Source organism: Carcharhinus amblyrhynchos, chromosome 8 (assembly GCF_965287045.1).
Source record: "Carcharhinus amblyrhynchos chromosome 8, sCarAmb.v2.hapA, whole genome shotgun sequence".
Taxonomy (NCBI): domain Eukaryota; kingdom Metazoa; phylum Chordata; class Chondrichthyes; order Carcharhiniformes; family Carcharhinidae; genus Carcharhinus; species Carcharhinus amblyrhynchos.
In genome coordinates, this window is record NC_137331.1 from 92,449,628 (window position 1) to 92,466,751 (window position 17,124).

General features: G+C 43.2%; 1 protein-coding gene across 2 annotated transcripts in view; it reads left to right on the forward strand.

Moving 5' to 3' along the window:
• The first annotated feature begins 201 nt into the window (after window positions 1-201).
• Window positions 202-17,124, forward strand: part of nradd (neurotrophin receptor associated death domain) — a 39,168-nt gene continuing 22,245 nt past the window's right edge. Inside the window, exons 1-2 of one of the 2 annotated variants that reach the window (XM_080194485.1) lie at window positions 202-328; window positions 598-794. In XM_080194485.1, the coding sequence (XP_080050611.1) occupies window positions 759-794 (36 nt within the window). In that variant the 5' untranslated portion in view covers window positions 202-328; window positions 598-758. Of the gene's footprint in view, window positions 345-597; window positions 795-17,124 lie in introns of both variants that reach the window. The other variant, XM_080194486.1, reaches the window with a different exon arrangement.

Here is a 17,124-nt window from a genome sequence, read left to right on the forward strand (position 1 = left end):
AAAGCTTAAATAGTTATACACCTAAAAATTGCAGACTTGTGCGGTGTGGCTTTAAGAGTCTAAGTTCTGGTACAGGATTATTATCTCCAGGGGAGTTTAAATACAGCAGCTCTGAGCCAATCATAAAGAAAGTATGTCTTTCTAGCCCCACCACCCCCACCACACACATACTCTCTCCATCAGCACCACGTGGGGTAGAGTTTTTACTCCCTCCCTCTCTGTGGCTTTACTTCATGAGAAAGTAATTGGAAAGTAGTGAAATGATTGAGTCATTGAGAGGCAGAGGCTGAAAGAGAGTGAGATACCAGGAGAGGGACAAGAATCCTAGGTAACAGATCGGGAAAGTGAGTGCAATGAAGTTCACTCATGGCTAAGGTTCAGTGTTTGCTGCTGTAGATTTACGGGGTCGGATTTTAAATGTAGTTATTTTTCCCTCCCCGGGCGATCTCAGCTCGGCTGTTAGAGCAACTCCCCCGGAGAGACTGAGCGGAGGGACCGGGGACAAAGCCGGAGGGGAGGCTCTGCGACACTCACTTTCTTTCTTTAGCTTTCTAGTTTTAATTATACTCGAGTTATGAATCCTGTCTCTGTCCTCAGGCCGGGGTCGCTCTGACAAGAGGGAGTTTGCAGAACTTCATTCGAATTCAAGCATTGGACCGGAGGTTGTTTTAAAATTAAAGCCGCGGGGCTGGAAACGGAATCAAACCCAGCATTGAAACTGACTCACTCAGTTTCACTGGGAACTGACCAAGGGCAGCATGCAGACCCTGTTTTGCCTGCTCTTCATCTCCCAGGTAAGTGGACTGGGCTCGCAGTAAACTTTTAATTTTAAATATTTTGTGTGAGTTTAATTTTATTCAGTTTCATTATCCTTGATTTTTTTTTTAAAGAAAGAAATCTAGGATACAGCATGCAGGATAACGAATTAAAAACTTGCATTTAAATACTTACATTTAAATAGCGCCTGTTTCAATCTCCCAAAGCCCATTATCATTCATTGTGTTTTTTTTTCAAGTGGAGTCCCAGTCCTAATGTGGTGAACGTGGCAGCCAATTTTTGCACAGCAAGATCACACAGACAAACTGAGCTATTGGGCAAAGTCCATTTGTTTTTAGATGTTGGGTTGAGGGATGAATATTGGCCAAGATGCTCAGTTGAATGTGCCTGAAACGAAAGGGAAGCTGGGTTAGGGATATTGTGCTGTGAGAGGCTGATTAGAAATCTGGGAAGGGCTACTAATCTGCACCCGGTGCTCTGCCTGGGTGTTTCACTCTGCATTTTAGCAGAATATTCTGTAGAATTTGTTGCTGCCATCTTGTGCTGTGATTGAGCTCAGGCTGTATGCCAGGGTCCCTTTGGGTTTGCTGATTCTTTCAGGGAGTTATCATAGAATCATACAGCACAGAAGGGGGCCATTTGGCCCATCAAGTCTGCACTGACCATAATCCCTCCCAGGCCCTATCCCCATAACCCCATACATTTACCCTAACTAGTTCCCCTGACATTAAGCACAATTTAGCATGGCCAATCCACCTAACCTGCACATCTTTGGACTGTGGGAGGAAACCAGAGCACCTGGAGGAAACCCACACAGGCATGGGGAGAATGTGCTAACACCACACACACTGACCCAAGTCGAGAATCAAACCTGGGTCCATGGAGCTGTGAGGCAGCAGTATTACCCACCCAGTGCCACCCAGCTAGTAAAAATTTTCTTTGAATTTGTCCCTGCAATGAGGTATTTCCTAAAGAAGGTGGTGGGTGTTTTGTTAAACTGCTGGTAGCAGATTTGATACAACTGAATGGCTTGAGACTCTTCAGAGGGCAGTCAAGAGCTGGTGTGGAGATTGGAGTCACGCATGGACCAGACGGAGCAAGGACAACTGGTTTCCTTTTTTTAAAATCGATTGTTTAAAAACCTGACAAAGTGATAATTACTTTTACTGATGCCAGCTGTTTATTTAAGTTAAACTCAAATTCTCAACTGCTATGGTGAGGTTTAAGTTTGTATTCTCTCAAATACTCGTCCAGACTGTACAGTTAATGCCTCTGGAGTTTGGGGTGAAGTGTCTTGGCAGCTAATCCCAGCTCGCTGTTTATTGACTACATCCGCTGGCAAGTTCCAGCCTGTGCATACAATGTGAGGAGATGATTTGGCTCCTTTATGAAAGCTTCTGTGGTCAAACAGTCTCTTCAATATTTACTGCCTAGTCATGTACGGGGATGGTGGATGATTGATTCCTGTGGAATTATATCTGTGGAATGTGTTGACACCATCAGAGGGGAACATTTAATGGGAGAATCAGGGATCTGGAACTAAAAGTTCTGAGGCCACAACTCCTCTTAACTTATTTAAAATGGGTTGATTTCTTTTTCACTAATTAATTATTTTTAGCCTGTTTAATTTTCTTTAACGTTTCCGTAGGTAGTTGAGTTCTACAACAGATACTGTACAATTCCAAAACTGCAAACGCCAATCCTTTCCTTGGTCTGTTTGCAGTGGAACTCCAGTGAAGTTGAAGCCCTGGTCCCGGACTTTTGTTGTTTAACCACCTTTCTTGCAGACTGTCCCCAGGGTATGGTTCCACAGACACCCGCTGATACCTTGACAGGGCAACCTTTCTTGAAGTGGGAGTCTAGCTGCATGTGTTATCAATTCATGTTTAATCCAGGTCCTCACACCAATGCCCACAGATATGTGTTTGAGTGGGCATTACTGAACAGCGGTTAGGAGCAGGATTTCTCTCTCCATCACCTCCCCCGCCCCCACCCTTCCTTAGCTGAGTGGTGCTGAGGCCAATGATAGCTTGCCGTAATGCTGAGATCTGAATCAGGATGTAGATTTGATTTGTGGGTAACAGTGCACAACTGGGAATCAGAATGTTGTACCTTCAAATTCTACTCCAGCAATTTGAGCTTGTAATCTAGGCTGACACTCCAGTGCAATACAACAATTCATCAACCACCATCATAAAAACAGATTACCTTTGCCATTTGCTTCTTTACTATTTGTGGGAGCTTGCGGTGCACAAATTGCCTGCTACTTTTCCGACAGTACAACAGTGACTAATCTTGTGAATTAGCTATCAAGCAATTTGTTATGTCTTGAGGTTGTGAAAGAGGCTATATAAATGCAAGTCTCGCCTGGCTTTTGCACCAGCCAGTGAAAAGTTATGCTGTGGTTTACAGGATTCTTGGACAGTGTTTAATCAAGGTGGTGATTGAGTGAAATGAATTGGTTCAAGCGATGGGAGTGAAATTAGTTTTTGCCAATAGCTTGAAAGAAGTTCCTAGTGAATTTTGGAAGTTTAATTCTGCTTGCAGTTGAAGACCAACTTCATCTCCTGTCTCAGGTTCACTCCCGAGTTATTGCACTTGCCAATTCGTTCCACTCCCTCACTCTTTCCTCATTTCCATCACCCCCTGCAGTTTCTCCCTTTCAAGTAAGTATCCAATTTCTTTAAGTTAGTAGTGAAGCTGCTTCTGCCATCCTTTCAGGCGGTGCATTCCAGAGCATAGCAACTCATTGCAGGAGCTTACAATTTTGTTTGTGATGGTGAGATGAGATTTCTATGCAATGAGTTCCTGCTCTTAATTTTGGTTACGGTTCCCCCTCGTTCTCTATACCTGGAGGATTTGCCAGTAAAGTCACTAGAGAAGAATCAGATGTGCAAGACTTTCCTGACCTTTGGCCTCTTCTCCTTTTCCTACCTTCAAGCCTGAGGGCACTGAGGTTATGATCCAATTGCTGTCTCGCTTAAGATCAGCTAACTGATACCAGACTGGGTGATCAACCCTTGAAGCTTCCTGCTCAGTTTGGTTCAATATAGCATCAGAGAGTTTGCCCATGGATAAATCTGGATGGAAAAAGCAGCTTTAATCTGTGAGATGCCTGGTATCATTTTTCATGCCTAAAGGCCAGGCGCAGTTTCACCTCTTCACAGCTGTGCAACTGAAGCCCACGTAGACCAAGAATTTCAAGACCACCATTTTTCAGAATCATGTCTGACGTTCTGATTAACAGTGTGTGCTTTGTTGTCACTTCAATATTTTTCAGTACTGTAGCGGAGCTCCAGTAAAAGGCTCACATTAGTTTCTGTATAAACAGTTGCAGCTCCACCAACTAACCCTCCACCCCCGCAGCCACTAGAACATTCTTATTATTCATTTTGTTAGGAAGAATGGCATTTCTTGCTTGCTTATGTTGCCCTTGAGGGGTGGTGGTTTTTCTTAAATGCTGGGTTGCACACACTGGATCCAACTGAGTGACTTGCTAGGCCACTTCAGAGAGCAATTAGATGTTAACCAAATGAATGTGGAGCTTCAGACATATCTTGGTCAGACAAAGGCTCGAAGAGCTGAATGGCCTACTCCTCCTATTTTCTATGTTTCTAACGTAAGGACAGCAAATTTATTTTTCCTAGAGGCTAATAGCGAACCAGTTGAAATTTTATAACCAACAACTTCATGGACAATTTTTCCTTTTTACTGATAACAGCCTTTTATTTCTGGATTTTCTTTTAAATTTAAACGTGAATTCTCAAACTGCCAGAGTGGGCTCTGAATTTAGAATCGCTGGATTATTGATTCAGGCTTCTGAACTACCTGTAAAGCAGCATAGCCACCAAGTTAATGTATCCCGGAATGCACCAGTCAGTGTGGTAGTGAACTGTGTAGCTGCAGGTTTGATTGACGGAGGTCAGTATCCCAGTGACGCACATGGGAAGGGGAAAGTCAAGCTGAGACATTCCTAGAAATAGGAAAAGGCCATTTGGTGCTTAGATTCACCAGGACATTTTAACCGACTTGTCTCAATAACCCATTTACCAAATCACAAGATAACTGTGGATTAAGAAGGATATTTGACAGATTTTAACTCTAACCACTTGGGACAGATTTCCCCCACTATCTTATTGTATCCAGTAATTTTTTTCTGCAAAAGATTAGAGGGCATTTTGCTTCTGCTAGTCTCTGGAAATTTATTCCATACATTCTTCACATTTTGTATGAAGAATCTCCTGTTACTAGTTTGAATCTGTGTCTCATTCTTGTACAGTTTAATTGAAAGTAATACTGTACTCTGGAGTTTGTTTCTCATATCTGTGTTGCTCAATAAGATTGTCTCTCAGATGCTTCCTTCCCAGGTAAGTATTTCCTCATCATTCAGGCCTCTAACATTGGGAACCAGCTGTGATGCAGCTGTCCTTTACGTTGCCTGCAGTGTTCAAGTGTCTTGCTTGTTTCATTGTGATCAGAGTCAAGATGTGAAGATGCCAACATTGGACTGGGGTAAGCACAGTAAGAAGTCTCAACACCAGGTTATCTCTTTATCCTGTGCTTAATCCTCTCCCCACTCAAATTGTCTGTAGCTTTAAGACTTGATTATCTGTGAAGACTCGCATTCCAATCATTATTTTGTAAATTGAGTTTGTGTCTTCATATGCCCTGTTTGTGAACAGAACTCCCACTCATCTGATGGAGTAGCGCTCTGAAAGCTTGTGGCTTGTGCTACCAAATAAACCTGTTGGACTTTAACCTGGTGTTGTGAGACTTCTTACTGATCAGAGTCAACCCAGAGTTCTCCCATTTCGATCATTAACACTTCTTCAGTAATAGTCTATTGTCTTGTGCCTGTGGTTTAACATGTCGAACGTTCAGTGAATCATTTGGCTCCAAATGAGGCCGTTCAGCCTGCTATGCCTGTGCCAGTTCTTTGAAAGTGTTATCCAATCGCTTTAATTTCCCCCTTGAAAATTGCCATTGAATCTGCTTCCATCACCTTTTCAGAAATTGATTTACAGGTCACAACCTCTGTCTCCCATTTGTTTCTTATTTTTCTAATGGGTTGGATGTCCTGTTCTGTAAGCCTTTCAGACCAATGATGATGGCTTCACTAATGGGGTGGGGGGAAACCACAGCGTGAGAATTCCTGTTGGACACAATTTTAAATTTGATTCTTAAAGACATTTGATAAGGTTTCACAATTTCTTTATAGTTCCCCTGTCCTTCTAAGGACATAGAATCATAGAAACCTTATAGTGCAGAAGGAGGGCATTTGGCCCATTGAATCTGCATTGCCAACAATCCCACCCCAGGCCCTATCCCTATCTCTCTCAACCACACACACTTGCCCCTGTTAATCCCTCTAACCTACACATCCTGAGACACCAAGGGACAATTAAGTATAGCCAATCAACCTAACCCACACATCTTTGGACTGGGGGAGGAAACTGGAGAACACAAGGAGAACATGCAAATTCCACACACATAGTGATCCAAGCTGGGAATTGAACCAAGGTCCCTGGAGTTAAGGCAGCAGTGCTAAACTCTGTGCTGCTTATGTTGACTTTTGTCAGGTTGCAGTCTAACAGAAGCTGCATCTGACCCAGTATCTCCTTCCTACCCAGTACCTCCTTTCTCAGTTGGGAGAACTTGGGAGCACAGAGTGCATCTTTACTGCAGCTGATCAAGTCCTCACCTAACATCCATCTCCAAACACAAATAACAAGCACTTCTCAGTGGAATTGGTCAAAGGGAGAGTGAGCAGGACCGTCCAGCTCAGAAGGAATTCCCACAGGTGAGAAGTAGTGTGCACTTTGTGTTATGCTAGTTAACAAGTTTAAAAGCATGGGATGAACTCTTGGTGGGCTAGCAACACAGATAGAAGTGGCCAAAAGGTGTGTAGGCGCTGATGTCTTAAGACAGAATATATCGAGATATAAACTGTCAGGAAAGGTTTTGTCCTACTCAGTGATGTAGGATGTGAGCTGATTTCCATTTCCCATTGGGTTAAGGATTCCTGATTTAGGTGTCCAAAAACATGAGTCCAGTTGGAGTAGATTGAGAGAAACTGTTCCTGTATGAGGGAAAGAAATCTGCCATCTTTACCTGAGCTGGTCTGCATGTGAATCCAGACGCATAGCAATGTGGTTTGCTCTTAATTGCTCTCTGGAAAAGGCATACCAAGCTATTTGGTTGTATCAAGCTGTTATAGAAAAGTCACCTAAGAAAACCAGCTTTGACTTAGGCATGGGAAGCAACAAAGACAGACCAGCCCAGTTGACCCTGCAAAATTGTTCACATAACATTGGGTCCTGTACCAAACTAGGAAGAGCTGTGCCAAAGTCTACTCAGTCATACTCAATGGCAGCAATTATGAATCAAAGTTCCTGACTCGTTCATCACTCCCTGTGATGTTAAGCTCTGGCTGAAGATACTGCTGCAATGGTGATGGGTCCTGACAACAACCCCAGTTGTAGCCCTGAAGGCTTGTGCTCCAGAACTAGCTGCACACCTAGCCAAATGGTTTCAACATGGCTGCATAACTGGCATAAACCTGCAGATGTAGATAATTGCCCAAGTGTGTCCTTTCCCCAAAAAACACAACTAATCCAATTTGGCCAGTTACTACTCCATCAGTCAACTCTCTATCATCAACTCTGTGATGGAAGATGTCATTAACAGGGCTGTATGTCGCATTTAGCAATAACCTGCTCAACAACACTCAGTTTGGGTTCTCCCAGACAACTTGACTGCTAACCTCATTTTGTCCGAAGGTGCACAGAAGAGGTCAGGTAAAAGTGACAATGCAGAGCATCAAGGCAGCATTTGACCGAGTGTTACATCAAAGAATCCTGGCAAAGCTGAAGCATCTGGAAAGCTTCCCATTGATTGGGGTCATACCTAGTAGAAAAAGATGTTGGAGGCAATCGAGACTAGATCTTGCAAAGATAACAAGAAGACAAAGCTAAAGGTTCTGTATTTTGGTGCACGTAGCATTTATAACAAAGCAAACATAAGAACATAACATAAGAAATAGGAGCAGGAGTAGGCCATCTAGCCCTTCGAGCCTGCCCCGCCATTCAATAAGATCATGGCTGATCTGTCGTGGCTCAGTTCCACTTTCCCGCCCTCTCCCCATAACCCTTAATCCCTTCTCTTATCAAAAACCCATCAACCCGCTTCTTAAAAATATTTAGCGAGGCAGCCTCCACCACTTCAACGGGCAGAGAATTTGGTTGGACACAAAACTAAATGAATTTTATTTAATAGCCATTATGGAGTTGTGGCAGCAGGATGACTAAGACTGGGCCCTGAATCTATGACACTCAGAGAATTAGGAGCTAGGGAAAGGTAAGAGTTGTATCATGGTTAATCAAGGATGGCTTTTGTGCAATAGTTAAAGATTTACGTTGTTCAGGAGGTAAGGATGTAGAATCAGTTTGGGTGATGAGGAAGGTAAATAAGTCACTAGTGTGAGTGATCTTAAGGCCCTAACAGTAACCACAATGCAGGACAAAGCATACAAGAAATATTGGATGCTGTGCTAAAGGGACAGAAATAAGCACGGGTGACTTCAATTGACATATAAACTGGAAAAATCAGATTGGCAGTAATGGTCTGGATGAGGAGTTCATTGAACGCTTTTTTAGAGCATCACATTCTAGAACCAACCAGACAGCAGGTTGTTTCAGACTTGGTATTTTGTAATATGACAGGATTAAGATGGCACAATAATTAGCTTTGCTGCCTCAGCTCCTGGGTTTGATTCCTGGCTTGGATGATTGTGTGGAGTGTGCATGTTCTCTGTGTGGGTTCCCTCCGGGTGCACCAGTTTCCTCCCACAGTCCAAAAGCTGTGCTGCTTAGCTGCATTGGCCATGCTACATTCTCCTTCAGCATGCCCGAACAGGCGCCAGAGTGTGACAACTAGGGGATTTTCACAATAACTTCATTAATGCAAGCCTACTTGTGACACTCATAAATAAACTTTTGAAGGATTAATTAATGACCTTAGAGTAATGTCATCTGTAGGTAGCAATGACCACAAGGTGATTGAATTCTACATTCAGTTTGAAAGAGAGAATGGTGGGTCTAAGACTAGTAACTTGAGGGCAACAGTGTGGGTATGAAAGTTGAGTTAACTGGTGAACTGGATACTAGGCTGGGAGATGGATCAATAACAAAGCAGTGCCAGACATTTAACGACATATTTCAGAATAAGTATGTTGTTACTATGATAAAATTCTAAAGGGAGGATCTACCATCCATGGTAGAAAAAGCATCTAATTTAAGGAAGAAGCGTACAACTGCCTAAATGAGTGGTGGGCCAGATGATTGATCATAATAGAATGTGAGAAAGTGCCTAAAAGGATAATCAGCAAAAATAAATTTGAGTATGAGAGGAAACTATTTAGAAACATAAAAATGGATAGCAAGATTTTCTACAGATATCTAAAGAGTAAAGTGAGTGTTGGTCTTTGAGAGAATGGGAAGTTAATAGAAAATAAGCAAACGGTGGATGAAATGAACAGTTATTTTGCTTCTGTATTTACTATAGAGAATGTCCAAAACATTCCGTAAAAGCTGTAAATCAAGATGTGGAAGGGAAAGAGGAACTTGGTGGAATTACAAGGGAAATTGGCACTGAACAAACTGATGGTGCAGGGGCCTGGAAAGTTGTCATAGTCATCATGGACTTCATCATAGGGTCGTAAAATGGCTAATGAGGTGGTAGATGAGTTGGTATTAATTTTCCAAAATTCCCTAGATTCTGTAAAGGTTCCATCAGACTGGAAAGTAGTAAATGTCATTTCTCCGCCTGCCTGCCGCCCCCCCCCCAATTCAGGAAGGTAAGTTGTCAGAATTTGAAATGCATTCCTGTGAGGGGGCCAGAGGCTGATTCAATGCTGGTTTTCCAAAGGGATTAGGATTAGTAATGAGGAATGCAGGTTTACAGGGAAAAATTGGGTGAGTGATGGTAGCTGAGTTGCTCTTGCAAAGTGTTAATATAGATATGTTAGACCATATGGGCCTCCTGGAACCATTCTGTGATTTTGATTATATTTATATTATTATCCCTTTAGTGGCTATTCTATTATTTCTCTCCCACCAAGGTTGAATTAACTCATCTATAGTCCCTGGTGATGTTCTCTCTTCTTTAAGCATCTGGTATAAAGTTAACTATCTGCAAATCTTCTGAAACTCTAGCTTTCTCTGTGAATGATTTAAAAATGTGTAATTATAATCCTTGCACTGAGATTTTAAAAAAGGTATGATGTAATCTGTCTGGATCTCTCGTCTTATCCTTCTAAGTGTAATTATTTAATATCTCGCCTTTTTATTTCAAATGCTGTTATTTCCATCTCTGATCTTATTATCTGGTGTCACGTCCATCTGTATTGTTTACCAAGGAGTTATTTAATATGTGACGATTGCTGAATAAGGAGCATCCCATCAAAGTGCTTTGTCCTTCACTATTCAGAGCAGCTACACAAGATGGAGTAACAATAAAAGGAGCAACAGTTTATACTGTATGAGAAGCGAGTGCTGATTGTTAGAGGCAGTGCCATGGAGAATGCAGCAGAGAACAGTTAACTGCCAAGCTTTGGTTTCAAATGCAAACCAGGCAGGCTGACTAGGATTGGTCACGACGATGCCTGGGGAATGAACCAGAGAATAGCTGTCTCCAAACTTTTGCTTAATTGGAAAAGGTGTAATCTATGGACGTGCTCCTTCTGTCTACAAAGGTCAGGACACTGCGGTTTCAAGCATGCATAAGTGAACCATGCTGTGAGCCTGACTTGTGAACTTAAATTGGTTGTCAGTGTAATTCTTAGTAAAATCTGGATTGGAAAGCACTTGCTAAATAACCTCAGTTTCATCTAATGTTGGATTACTATGTTTTGAGTTTTATAAACACAGATCAGTTGGGTACGGTCAATATTTTGTTGCGGCACAATGTTTGAAGTGACCCACCAGTTGTTAGGACGTACAGCCTGCATACCTAGCACCAGAATTACTGTGTGATAAGCAATGTCTCTTTTTAGTTTGGCAGCATCCCATTAGTGAAGAATACCATTTGTGTTGCTGCTGCATAGTACCAGCATGTAACGGCTAGCTTCACCATTTTTGAGACACCTTGCCCTTCCAGGGTAATCGAAGATAGACTGAGCACTTTTCAGGGATGGAGTGGCAACCTTGGGCACATGAGTTTGCGTAACACTGAGCAATGATCTGATCAGGGAAGCCATTATCCTACAGGATAGCTTTGATGTGCCCTATTTCAGCATCAAGTTTGCAATGCAAGGTGCACAAAAAAAGTTGATTTGTTGGCTAGGAAGAAGAAGGAGGCTTATGTTCGGATGAGGCTTGAGGGCTCGGGTAGTGCAGTAGAAAGCTTTAGATTGGCGAAGAGGGAGTTAAGAAGGGCTAGAAGAGGGCATGAGATGACTTTGGCTGATAGGATTAAGGAGAATCCTAAGGCGTTCTATAGGTATGTCAAGAACAGAAGGTTGGTTAGGGCAAGATTAGGGCCAGTTACAGACAGTAGGGGGAAGTTGTGTGTGGAACCGGAAGAGATTGGGGAGGCATTGAACCATTATTTCTCTTCGGTGTTCACGCAGGACGATATGAATGTAGCTGAGGAGGTCACTGGGGTGAAGGGGTGTAAAATAGAAAGTATTGCAGTTGATACAGAGGATGTGTTGGATATTCTAGAAGGGTTGAAAATAGATAAGTCCCCTGGTCCAGACGGGATTTACCCTAGGATTCTATGGGAGGCAAGAGAGGTGATTGCAGAGCCACTGGCTCTGATCTTCAGGTCGTCGTTGGTCTCTGGTATAGTACCGGAAGATTGGAGGACAGCGAATGTTGTCCCATTGTTTAAGAAGGGGAACAGAGACTTCCCTGGGAATTATAGACCAGTGAGTCTTACTTCCGTAGTGGGCAAGGTTTTAGAAAGAATTATTAGGGATAGGATTTATAGTTATTTGGAGAGGAATGAATTGATTAGAGATAGTCAGCATGGTTTTGTAGCGGGAAGGTCGTGCCTTACTAACCTTATTGAGTTCTTTGAGAAGGTGACCAAAGAGGTGGATGGGGGTAAGGCAGTAGGCGTGGTATATATGGATTTTAGTAAGGCGTTTGATAAGGTTCACCATGGTATGCTTCTGCAGAAAATGCAGATGTATGGGATTGGTGGTAATTTAGGTACTTGGATCAGGAATTGGTTAGCAGATAGGAGACAGAGGGTGGTGGTTGATGGTAATTATTCATCATGGAGTTCGGTTACAAGTGGTGTGCCTCAGGGATCTGTTTTGGGGCCACTGCTGTTTGTAATCTTTATTAATGATCTGGATGAGGGTATAGTTGGGTGGATTAGGAAGTTTGCTGATGACACCAAAGTCGGAGGTGTGGTAGATTGTGAGGAAGGGTGTCGAAGTTTGCAGGGTGACTTGGACAGGTTGCAGAGCTGGGCCGCGAGGTGGCGGATGGAGTTTAATGCGGAGAAGTGTGAGGTAATCCATTTCGGTAGGAATAACAGATGTGTTGAGTATAGGGCTAACGGGAGGACTTTGAATAGAGTGGAGGAGCAGAGGGATCTAGGTGTATGTGTACATAGATCCCTGAAAGTTGGGAGTCAAGTAGATAAGGTTGTTAAGAAGGCGTACGGTGTCTTGGCGTTTATTGGTAGGGGGATTGAATTTAGGAGTCGCAGCGTCATGTTGCAACTGTACACAACTCTGGTGCGGCCGCACTTGGAGTACTGTGTGCAGTTCTGGTCCCCACATTACAGGAAGGATGTGGAGGCTTTGGAGAGGGTGCAGAGGAGGTTTACCAGGATGTTGCCTGGTATGCAGGGGAGGTCCTATGAGGAGAGACTGAGGGATTTGGGGTTGTTTTCACTGGAAAGAAGGCGGCTAAGAGGGGATCTAATAGAAACATATAAGATGATTAGAGGTTTAGATAGGGTGGATGGTGATAGCCTGTTTCCTCGGATGGAGAAAGCTAGCACGAGGGGGCATGGCTTTAAATTAAGGGGGGGTAGTTATAGGACGGATGTCAGGGGCAGGTTCTTTACCCAGAGGGTGGTGAGGGACTGGAATGCCCTGCCTGCTGCAGTTGTAAATGCGCCTAGTTTGGGGGCGTTTAAGAGATTGGTGGATAGGTTTATGGACGAAAAGGGATTGGTTTAGATTAGTGGGTCAATGTTTTTTTTTAAAAATAAGACTGGTCGGCGCAACATTGTGGGCCGAAGGGCCTGTTCCGCGCTGTAATGTTCTATGTTCTATGTGAGCAAATGGCGCAGGTCCTATTTCCTGGGTTGCTGATGAGACCAATCTTCTAATGCATGGATCTGCAGGAATCCCTGTGTGTGTATATTGACCAGTGAAGGCTGACTTGCAGTAAGGTAGAATACATTGGCAGATTTCTTATTATTGATCAAGAACTCATTTGACTGCTCTGTTTCAAAGTTGAATTTAAGCACAGGATGGAACCCATGAAGTTAGCAAGGGAGCTGCAGATTCAAATATAGCAAACATATCACCAGGGTTTCAGAAATATCAAGGGGTAGGAGGTTAAGTGCCATTCCATCAGGGTTGCGTTTCTTGTGGAAATAGACAAGGTGCTTGTGAGACCGCCCTAGAGGGATCCCATGGTATTGTTTAATTGAATCCAACAGCATGGGTCAAAAACAACTGGCAGATCTGGCAGGTTTGTCAAACAAACCTACTGGAGATTTTTTTGAGGATGTCACTCTCAAAATAGATGAGGGAGAACCAGTGGATTTGAGGAGAAAGTTAAGATGCTTCAAGGTGGTTTAGACCATTTGAGTGAATGGGTAGAAGTGGATAAATGTGAAATTATCCACTTTTTGGAAGGAAAAACACAATAGCAGAGTATTATTTAAGATGGTGATTGGGCAGTGTTGACATACAAAGGGACCTGGGCATTTTTTTCTATGGTAGTCACTGAAAGCAAGCATGCAGGTGAGCAAACAGTTAAGAAAGCAAATGATATGCTGGCCTTTATTGCAAGAGGACTTGCGAATAGGAGCAGGAGTGTTTTGCTACAGCTGCACAGGGCCTTGGCGAGACCCCATCTGGAGTATTGTGTGCAGTTTTGGTTTCTTTGCCTTGAGAGAGAATACATTTGCCATAGGTGGAATGCATGGCAGCATTGACCCAATCACTCCTCATACAACAATGAGGCCTGAAGGATAAAAGGGGATTTCATTGGATCATATTAAATTCTTAACAGGACTGGAGAGACTGGATGGGGTGGTCTAAAACAAAAGGTCACCATCACAGGATACAATACATTTAGGATTGAGATGAGAATAGGGGGTGCTGAGCTTATGGAATTACAAAGAACAAAGAACAACACAGCACGGGAAACAGGCCCTTCGGCCCAACGAGCCCGCGCCGCCGTCCCACTGTCTCAGTGACCTATTCATGATTTTAGTCTACACCTAACGTGCGAGGATCAGGGAGGTCCAATTTAGGGACAATTTAGTACCCAATCAATCAGCCTAAAAGCACATCTTTGGGGGATGTGGGAGGAAACCGGAGCACCCGGAGGAAACCCACGCAACCACGGGGAGAACGTGCAAACTCCCACAGACACAGGCCCAAATCCATGTGTCCGCACAGCAACAGAGATAGTCTCTGAGCTGTCATGTTGCCCTCGAGATGGTCCAGTTTAAGCACACTAACGACATGAAGCAATAGGCAACTCCCGAAGCAACGTCCAAGAGCAGCCCACTACAACCTGCCGCATGCATGCCCCTTGCTGGACTTAAATGCCTGTGGAGACAAAAAAATTCATTATTAAACAGGCAAAGACTAACATCCCTGAGGCAAAACGTATTCCCAAGCCTACAATGTTTAGTAAGGCCTACTATATCCCCCTATATGTAGCCTGCTCATATGGCTGTCTAAGTGACTCTTAAACAACCCTAGCGTGCCTGCTTCCACCACCTTACTCGGTAGTGCATTCCACACCCCCACTACCCTTTGCGTGAAAAACTGCCCTCTAATATTTGTCTTATACCTAGCCCCCCTCACCCTAAGCCCGTGACCCCTCGTTCTATCCATTTCTAATAGCGGAAAAAGCTTACCACCATTTACTCTATCTATCCCCTTCATAATCTTATAAACCTCTATTAGATCCCCCCTCAGCCGACGTCTCTCAAGGGAAAACAGCCCAAGTTCATTCAATCTTTCCTCGTAAGACAGCCCTTCCATACCAGGCAACATCCTGGTAAATCTCCTCTGCACTCTCTCCAGGATCTCTACATCCTTCCGGTAGTACGGCGACCAGAACTGGACGCAGTACTCCAAGTGAGGCCTAACCAACGTTCTATACAACTGCAACATCAGACTCCTACTCTTATATTCTATACCTCAGAAGAATTCTCTACCACAGAAGGCTGTAGGGATCAAGTTACTGAAAATATTTGAGGAAATAAATTTCTAATGTCCTAAAGGTGACAAGGGTTGTTGGAGCAAGTGGGTGAGTATGGCACTGAAATAGAAGGTCAACCATGCTCCTCTTGAATGGCAGAGCAGGCTCTATTGGCTGCATGACCTACTCTATTTTCTGTATTTCCATGTCCCTTCAGCTGTTTGCAGTAGGCAACTGTACCCAACAGTGCCTAACATATTAGATGTACTTCTGCAATTGGACAACCACTTCTTACAAAATCCTGACTGTTCAAGAATTACATTTATAACCAATTATAGATTATCAGTTGGACACTCAGCATGATGGAAGCCATAAATATTCACATACTGGGTCCTGTACTCTGTAGACAGAAGGAGAATGTCCATATTATGCCATTTCCAACTAAAGGAAAGCTTTGGGGACTGTTGTTCTCTTGTTCCTTTCCCATGGCAATGCCTTGACTGGAATCAACCCTGCTTGGTTTGCCTGGGAAACAGAACTTTGGTGGTTAACAGTTGTTTGAGTCCATATACCAACCAATCAGCATTCTTCTTGTGCAGTATAAATTGTTGCTTCTTTGACTATTGGTTTACAGTGCCAAAATTCTGAGTGCAAGACCAGCTTTGACAACAGGTGATTTTAAAATCGATGCTCAAGTTCTGTAATACCAAACAATTATTTAAGTATTGAACTTTTTCTATTATTTCTCCTTTTTGTCACCTTCCTGCCAATCAACAAATGGCTTCCTTTTTTATGTTCCTGTAGCATATTTTACTAAGTGGTCTTATCTTTTCCCCATAATCTAGTTTTATGGTTTCTCTTTGCCTTTTTTTGAAAACTTTTCTTCTAACCTCTTGCATTCTCCTTTGTCCTGCTGTCTGTGTTTAGGGTATGTCTCTTTCAATGCTGATGCATAGTATTCAGTTTCTTCTTTAACAGAATATGTTTTCCGTTTGTTCTACATTGTTTCCCAGCATTGTCTAGCTTATGTTCCTTCTCTATCCGTATTGATACTATTTCTGTCTAGCTGGGTAGCCGCATCATTTTAACATGTACTCCATCTCCCTGTTTTCCCTCACTCCGTCTTTTCTAGATATGTTGTGCGCTTGAAAGTTGAATTCCTGGTCCTGATTATTCTGTAGCCGTGTCTCTCTAATCTCTACTGTGTCTGATTCTTTGCAGCGTGTTATTATTGCCTCCAGATACCCAGTTTTACAATGGGCACTGTGTGCACTGCTATACATGCAAGTTAAATTAGGAAGCTTTTTAAAAACTGGTATTAGAATTCTAAAACCTTCTCTGCCAAAAGATTGTTGGATTCTGGGTGAATTGGGAGCTCCCAAACCAGGGATTGATGGACTTGTTAGGCAAGGGGACCAGCTGGGACACCGGATCTAGTCATGATCTAATGGAATGGCAGAACAGGCTCGAGGGCTAAATGGCCTAATCCTGTTCCCATGTTTCATGTCCTTCCTCATGTTGATTTTGTGTTCAGAATCTTTGGAGATGTGGGTTCCCGCATGTACTGTAGATGTGGCTGGGTTCTCATCCCTGCTGAAAGCTCAGCCGGTTGACAAGTTTGTTTGCTCGTGATATTGATGGAGACGACTACACATGACCAAGCTTTGAATTTAAACTGTGGGGGTGGATTGAAGGATCGCCCACCTGTCATTACATGTACCATGTGCTGTAAAAGAGCACTTGTTTTACGAGGGCTTTTTCTTTAGGATTTTCCCCCATTAGTTGTGGCCACACTGACCAGTGTGGACCCTTCTTAGGTATTGGGCCTGTTGCAGACTTTCCATGTTCCCTTTTCCCTGATAGAGAAAGGCAGCCTCCCTTCAACCCCAATGTAGAAAATGCCATTTGTGGTTTTTGTACAACAGTTCATGAAAGA